The following is an 8,666-nucleotide window of genomic DNA, read 5'->3' on the forward strand; positions in this document are numbered from 1 at the left end:
ATCAGCCAACATTGAAGGTAAGCAAAAATTAATGATGGCATTTTTAAACTAGACCTTTAAACCCCCAAAAGAGTCAGAATAATTAATTGCTTAATTAGAAAGATGCTGCTCTTTGGAATGGCTGAAAAACTGAGCTTTCTGTAAAAAAGTCTGTTGGTAATAATGAGAATTTCCATTAGTTCCAGCACTCAGAAATGATCACCACTCCAAATGGCAGAGCTTGGAAACAAATCTAGAAGGAATCAGAACCTGTTTAAACATTTCATTTGTACTAATATATTTTTTTTAATTTAAGAAACTGAAATACCTTTAAGGAAAAATTATCTTCTAGCACAGCAGCATCAAAAGTCACCAGCAGCATTTGTGTGCAATAGCAGTTCTGTACCCTGCATGAAGAGTTAACCTGAGTCCTTCCTCAGAGTGTTTCACTTAATCAGTTGCATATTTTGCACAGAGCTAACTTTCATACAGAGATTATAAAAATGAAGTAGATAGAAAAGCTTTCAGCCAAATTGAGAGATTTGTAGACCTGACTACAGGTCTTTCAAAACTACAGATGCTTCAATACAGTTCAGATCTCTGGTATGTTTAACATTACTGTACAATTAGCTTTTCAATGCATTCCCAGAATTTCTTTTGTGTTCCCTGATGAATAAAAACTTAATCCCAGAATTCTGTAGGTTAGAATCATATTTTGGCTTGTATAGTTTGTTGCAGCACAAAGAATCACTGCAAATCTCAAAGTCCCAGTGCTACTAATGAACTGATAACCTGAACAGGGCCTCATTGTGTGACCACAAAATACAGTAGAAGCTAGAATTCATAAAGTCACCCTGCAATAATTCAGCCACTGTGACAGTTTGGGTGTTATTTCACAGTGCAGTTGGTTTTCATTCAAGAGGACAGATAAATTTAAGAAATGCAACTTCAGGATAGCAAACTATGATAAAGTCCATTGTTGCGGTGTGTAGTAATAGCAGTATATACAGCTGCAGTCCATAAAGAATGCTGAGCCTGGCAACAAAGTCAACTGAATTTGAAAGGTTAATATTCTGTAACCACACTGAGATTGAGAGCTGAAATGGCCACATTATAACTTTTTAAATAGTCAAGGCATGGATACACAGCTGATCAACTATGTGACAACACAAGCATACACTGCTTTATCATACATGAGGACAAGAACGCCATCATTCCTAAACTGGAATTATGTGCCAGGGACATGAGCCACTACATTGCCTGTGTCCATTTTTAGATGTTTTTATTCACATCTCCTAATTCTAAAAATCATGATCTATTAATTTTCTTTCTTCAGTATTCACATGTAGTGATTTCCTATAATTTAGGAATTCTGATTTGGTAGATTTGAAATTCCCATTCCCCATCTCCCTGGGCCACTAAGGGGAGGGGACACAGAATCCAAGGGTGAAGCTCAGCCCAGGAAGTAGGAAGGGGTGGGGTGAAGGTGTTTTAAGATTGGTTTTATTTCTCATTGCCCTACTCTGATTTGATTGGCAATAAATTAATTTCTTCATCTGGGTCAAGTCTGGTTTACCTGTGGCAGTAGCAGGTGACTGATCTCTCCCTGTCCTTACCTTGACCCACAAACTCTGCTGTATTTTCTTTGTCCTGTCCACTGAAGTGGTAGAGCAGCTTTGGTGGGTACCTGGAGCCCAGGGTCAACACACCAGTGAGTTTAAATGTGTTAAAATCTGTTACTTTGCTAATGCTGACACATTTGAAAGTGCCTGGAAAAGCAATAAAATGAGTGGATTTCTACAATACTCTTACTAGTGCTTAAAAAATTTTGTCAGGATAATCCAGCCATTCTTTAGCAGCAGAAGCAATAGACACGTGCAAGCACACTCACAGCCCATGATCTGGCTGACAGACTGGAAAACCCTGCCTGCTAAATGTTAAACCAGAAAATGCAGGCAGCTCTCCCATCTGCCCACCAGCTAAACCACCAACAGGATAATGTGGTATTACTGCTCCAGCACTTTTCACTTGCTCCTCCAGGCAATATTATCAGATTTTTATATGCCAACAGGCACAAAAAAAGCTTTTGTTACACTTTAAAGCAGAATCCCTAAAACTACCCAGAGTGTCAGAAACTTTAGGTACAAAAGCAATTCCAACTTCTTTGTACTATTTTATAGGTCTTTTAATTTTAAAATGTTTATAAACTTTGCCTTCCCCGTTCTCTCTCACCTTTGACTCTAACACTGTACGACAAAATAGGGATCAAATGTCCAGCTTTGGAACTCCTTCCATTTGTCTTTGCTTCTAGAAAATATATTATTTCTCTTTATTCATTACCATGTTTTCTTGATAATTGTAAAAAATTGTCAATTTTATTTATTTCTTAGTATTAGACAGTAATAAAGTATTACTTCAATATTAACAAAATTAATATCCAAGTTTCAAGAGAATTGTGACAATGGAATTGTGAAAATTGTCTTTGGTTATCATATTCTTCTTCATAGCCACATTCCAGCACTATAATATGCCATGGCTATTAAGTGACACTACATCAACAGTTAATTTTTTTTGCTTGAACTGGAGTAACAAAGAATGAAATTTTGAAAACATACAGGAACAAAACTATATGTATAAAATATTTTTCAAAATATTAAGGTATCTATAATTTGATTCTAAGAATTTATTTTTAAAACTGAAGGATGTGTTAACAGGACTTATTAAAAGTAAAATTAACTTTAGAACAATCCCTTTGCAACAATTACAGAAATCTGATGTGATCTAGTACCTTGTGCAGTCTGCCATATTCAGTACAAGAATATGCTTCAATAGTGAAATCATCTTAGCACCAGCCTCTGTAATCCACTGGCAGTCAGCCACATGAATGTGTCTCATGTAGGGGCAGCATTTACTCATCAGCTTGAAACTTAAATCAGCATTTTGGTTATTCCCTGTTGAAATATTTAAGATGCAAGTTACACATCTGGCATACATTAAGAGCATGATCCAAATACCCACTGAAATCAGTTGAAAGAGTAGTTTCAAATTATCTGAATGAATTGCAAAAATACATAATCCTAATAATTTTTTTATCATTATACTAACCTTCAATGCTGACCTTCAAAGGTTTACATTCTGCAAGGACTTTAAAAGTTGTGTCAGAAAGTTTTGGAGAGTCAAGAAAGACAACAGACATTACCTGTTGACATTTTTCAACCAGAGCTTTTGAAGAAAAAAGGTGAAATTAAACATTCATATGTTCATGCTGTCATGTAGGGAAAAAAGATCAGCAAATATTCTCCATATAATATCAAAAAGTTACAATTTCAAACAAATAGTTATAATCCATGTAACAGTAGCTTCCAGAGAGTGAGTGTCACATAAACCACTGGAATTCTCCATATGGTTATTATATTTGGAAACACAAGGAAAAGAAGCAAGTACTTGGAGACATGAAGTATGGCAGACACCAGACTCAGTGATATAGTGAACAATCACTTTTGCAGAAGCCTGGAAGTTCTTTTTTGATGGGCAAAATCAGTAGCAGAATGCTGTTCCCACATGTTATAGCTGCTTAACCACTGAAAGAAATGAAATGCTCTTGTTTATAAACTGGAAGACCATAATTCAAACATACCAATGAAAAAAGAAGACAAGACAATTGAAGTTTTCTGACAGTGAATGCAAGTTGAGCAAGATTTATAAGCAAATTCAACAATATTAAAATATCTTTTGCTTAGAACTTCTCCTCTTGAATTGATTCTTACTTCTTTGAAGTCATTTGAGAGGATAACTCAGTTCCAACATCATAAATTTTCTCAAAAAGTACAGTTTATTTTCAGTTTCTAACTTAAATACATCTGTCTGTAAGAGTTAACATTTTGCTGATTAGCAAATCTTGAATCCAATTGCAGCCATTGGCAGTATTTTTGGAGACATCAGCTCAAATTTACACAAGAAATTAAATGTTTATGTCTTAGCAAGCCTAACAAAAACAGTACAGGAAAAGCTTGAGATCTTCTCAATGCTTTAACATCTTACCTAGGCACATGGATGCTCACTAAAACAAGAAATGCATTTATCTCACTAGAAGAAAAACAGATACATATTGCTCTGAAATTTAAACATAATCTAAGGGATTTGTTAAAAAATGTGTCTTCTAACCAAGCAAGAGTCAGGGTCAACATTTTGTACAGCTGAACTATTTATGGAAGTGGCAATGAATGTTACTGTCTCATTATTCTGCCTTTGTTTGCCCAACCTTACGATTTACGTACCTATGGTAGATGTTGAAATTCACTTTGAAGCAAGTTCTGAATGTAATAAAGTATCTTCATTATTTCTTTCCAGATCCACAGTAAAATGTGTGTTAGATTCAGAGAGGGTACAAGGAAAGGTCCTCTGCAGTCACAATGATATTGAGCTCTTCTACAGAATCCTTCATGCAGGACCACAACAACAGCTCTGCCTACTCCAACAGTGCAATATTCAATGACATCACAAATGGACTGATGTATCTGTCAATTCACTTTATTCCTTTTATCACTCCAGGGAGACAATTCTTTAACTGCTTAAATTCAATAGATGTCCATTCAGTCTTGGGCATACAAAGTGTTTCTTTTCACATATAAATGCTGTGCAAATGACAGTTTCTTTTCAGCTACTGCAGAAAGCATAGATGTGAACAATTCCTCCCCATGAAGTCCCCCTGATATTTGCATGTAGAGATCTCACTGTTTTCCAGGATTTTGAAGTGTAATATAACAGTTGATGGTTGAATTTGGGGATCTTAGAGATCTTTTCCAATGTTAATGATTATATGATTTTATAGTAACCCTGTGCAGCTCAGACTACAGCCCCAGGAATTCATTTGCAAAACATCCACAGAAAAAAAAAAAAGGTAGTCTGGCATGTCCTCCTGGGTACCAAATAAGGCCTGTGGAGAGAAGAATCCAAAGAAGGAATCTTGTTATATAAATAGACTGAGAGAGATTTTTGCTGTGCCCCACCTCTCCAGCTGCAGCAGAAGCCTGAGGTGCTTGGCTACCTTGCCTGAGGGGAGCAGCAGTGGAAGGCACAGGCTTTGCTCAGTGTGGAAGCAGCAGTGGAAGGCACAGCTTTGCTCAGGCTGGGAGCAGCAGTGGAAGGCACAGGCTTTGCTCAGGCTGGGAGCAGTGTAAGGCACAGGCTTTGCTCAGGGTGGGAGCAGCAGCAGAAGGCACAGGCTTTGCTCAGGCTGGGAGCAGCAGTGGGAGGCACAGGCTTTGCTCAGGCTGGGAGCAGCAGTGGGAGGCACAGGCTTTGCTCAGGCTGGGAGCAGCAGTGTAAGGCACAGGCTTTGCTCAGGCTGGGAGCAGCAGTGTAAGGCACAGGCTTTGCTCAGGCTGGGAGCAGCAGCGGGAGGCACAGGCTTTGCTCAGGATATGAATGTTGTCTGACACCACTAGCTGACAGGAGATGGTCACAGAAAAGCAAGCCAGAAACTGAGCAGCAGCTGGTCACCCATCCCACCTCAGCATGGTAACAATCCAACAGGACATTGGTGGATTGTTTTATCATATGGATAAAACTTTAATTGTGGACATATGGATAAACTTTAATTTAAACTGTGCCATATGGATAAAACTTTAATCATCATGACTTTATGAGGACATGCTCCCAGTTCTTGCACTTCTAGTCTCTAGCATTAGTAGCACATGACTGGTCCCCACTACTACTTATCAGTGGAAACTGGAATGAAGCCTGCTTTACTATCTTACATTGAGTGAGGAGATTCACACCTTGGGTTTCTGGCTCCTCTTTCTGAAAATTAAGCATTTGGGTTCCTTTTGCACATGAGGTGTTTTTAATGGAGTGAATGTCTTTAAGTTATAATCAAGGCAGACTGTCTTTTCTTTTCTGGTATAATGCCTCGTCTTTTAACTTATGCCCAGGTTGGCTTGCTCTTTATTTTCAGGCTGAAGTGGCCTTTAAAACAGATTCTTTGTCAATTGTTTTAAATACTTTGATGTTAAATATCTTTTCTTAAAGGACATTTTTCTTTGTGCAAAGGGATACCAGCCCAGAGGGAAACTGACTTTGTGTCTGTCAAATGTATTCTTAGACTTAAAGTGTTTGTGCAGATCTCACAGACAGACAGACAGGCATACAGACAATATGGTGTGGCTCATAACACACACTGGCACTTTTAGCACTGTGGATGCAAATAATCTGTTGTGTTTTGAGTTCAGGACAAGTGTAGCATATTTGCTTTTCTACAGTGGGTCTGTAACAGCCTGCAAAATGACAGAATGAAAACCTACTATCAAAATAAATGGAGGAAACATTTTACTGGTCATGCATGGTAATATAAATCCCATCAAGTCCCATCCCTCTGACAGCTGGCTGTGGTCAAGGTGGGGTCTGATGTGGTGTAGCTGTGTTATCCTGGATCAGGCTTCTCCAGGAACAGATATACTCTAAGAGGCAGATGAAGAAGGAAAAAGAGCAGAGTCTTGTTCTGAGGCTGCAGGGGAGGTGGCAGAGAGGAATTATAAAGAAAGAACCATCTCATAACCACAAGTTGGTCAGAGCATGTACAGCCTGTTGGTGCACTCCAGGCTCTCATACCATGTCCAACTGAGATGTGTCTGTTGGACGAAAGGACACTGTGGCTTTTGGGAATGTGGTTGATGTGGGCAATACATCAGTGAGGATCTGCAGATAGTACTGCAGACCTCACCATCAGCATGGATAGATTGGGTTTGCCCACCCCAAATGATTGCAAAAGAACAAGGTACAGTGTAGGGCTACTGTGGCAAAGGCAATCAGTCCTCTTTTCTACTGGGTAGTGATCATCAGAAGATAAATGTCAGTAGGGAAAGATGTGTGCTAATTGTCAGGACAGAATATGAAACTCAGTTTTCCAGATTCCAGTTTTGTACTCACTATTGGTATATGCAATGAGACATAATTCTGTCTTGTTTCCTCACCCCAAAATATTCAGTATCTATGAAAGGGAGTAACTTAATGGTAAATATCTGAGGGATGAATTGGGAAATCTGTACTTTCTGCTGGTCAAGAAGCACCAGTTGCTTTAACATGGCATGACCAAGTCATTAAAGCAAGAGTTTACCTAACTCTGCAACAGGCCTCTTGGTTGCTGGCTCTTAAGCAGCACAACAACAGAAAAATATGAATCCTGGGATCTCTGTCTAGCAAAGAGAAACAAAGATCCCAAGACAGGTCTGAATCACCTCTGGAGACCTCTCCCACTCTCTAATTTCTATATAGATATATTAAGTTAATTTTATACTCAGTACCTTATCTTAGATGCCTAAAATAAAGTGAAATTCCCATTTTCAAAAGGAGAGATGGTAGGTAGCAGGTAATTAGATCAAACTCAGCAATCCTGACAGACATAGCATGACTTTTTCTGGAATTCAGTAAGGATTGCATAATTTTAAATGCAGTCTAAAGGGCTTTTAATTTCTATCTGGAAAACCACTGTTTGCTTAACATAGACATTTGATACCAGAAACAGCAGAAATCTAGTGCTTTCCTCCATGCAAGCCAAGCCAAATTATAGGGAAGCAGTTAATAATAATATCACTGCACAGATTGCTTCTAATTTCTTTTTCATTTGAACTGGTTTTTTACTTAAAAATGGACAATGGATCTCAGGCATCAGGTTGAGAAAGTTCCAGTGTGAAATATGCATTCAGGTAAGATTAAATAAAATTAATTAACATTTAAATCTTACTGCAATCATATGTATGTCTCTTTCCTTTATTTTTAGAACAATAAAATATTAAATTTCTTTCCTATGTTCCCTGTGGATTCTCTATGAAACTTCAGGCACTCTCGAAGATAAGGTACAGAAATGTGAGATTTCTTGCACGTTTTAGTAAAATAATTGCTTTCTCAGCTCACTTGGAATTTCTGTGTTTAATAGATTGCCTCAAGAGTGAACAGATTGGCCTGAGAATCAATGCTAGGATACATATGGAGTTTAATACTGTATTCCTCAACCCAGATGAGTAAAATCCCACTTAAACCTCATCTACCAAATCAATTGTGAGGAAGAATATTGAGGTTATTGAATCTTAGGTCCCACAAAATTCTGCAAAACACACTTTTTCTGCATGACTCAGTAAAATCATTCTATAAATGTCTTATTGTTCTTGCATATACAGATCAGAAGTTAATGCAAAAATAAAATATAAATGTAAATAAAATTAGGTAAAGAAGTAAAATACAATTAATTGTCTGTAGGAGTTTTCAGTCTAATATGTAAATTACTGTCTTGGGCTTTTTTCTTGATTGCATAATAGTATACTAGGATCTGAAATGAAAGTACAACAAAAAAGAAACATGGAGCAAACCACAGCTAAAGATCTGTCCCCAGGGATTTAGAAAATAATTGCAGTGAAATTATGAAATGCTTATAAGAATATCAAAGTTCATTTAATTTCACCTTTCTATAGTTTCTTATTCTGAAGAATAGGGGTACACAGGGTTTTTATTCAGGTTTGGCTTTTTTGCTACACATACACTACTTTACAATTCTGTCTTTCTCCCAGAACTGATTGGATTTGTGGAATCCATCTTTCAAGGCAGGACTCTGTCTGCAGCACTGAAAGGATTTTTAAGAAACACTTTTGTGATTCCAGAATTGGCAATACACTGAGGGTAGAAATTTGAAAATC

At 37.6% G+C, this 8,666-nt stretch overlaps 1 protein-coding gene across 1 annotated transcript in view; it reads right to left on the reverse strand.

Annotated features, from left to right (window-relative positions):
- The window catches only part of FBXL13 (F-box and leucine rich repeat protein 13), a 64,308-nt gene that overhangs the window by 24,739 nt on the left and 30,903 nt on the right, over positions 1-8,666 (reverse strand). Inside the window, 4 exon segments of the mRNA XM_074540204.1 lie at positions 1,596-1,666; positions 2,768-2,930; positions 3,085-3,206; positions 3,834-3,921. Coding sequence (XP_074396305.1) covers positions 1,596-1,666; positions 2,768-2,930; positions 3,085-3,206; positions 3,834-3,921 — 444 coding nt within the window.

Source organism: Zonotrichia albicollis, chromosome 4 (genome assembly GCF_047830755.1).
Source record: "Zonotrichia albicollis isolate bZonAlb1 chromosome 4, bZonAlb1.hap1, whole genome shotgun sequence".
Lineage (NCBI taxonomy): Eukaryota > Metazoa > Chordata > Aves > Passeriformes > Passerellidae > Zonotrichia > Zonotrichia albicollis.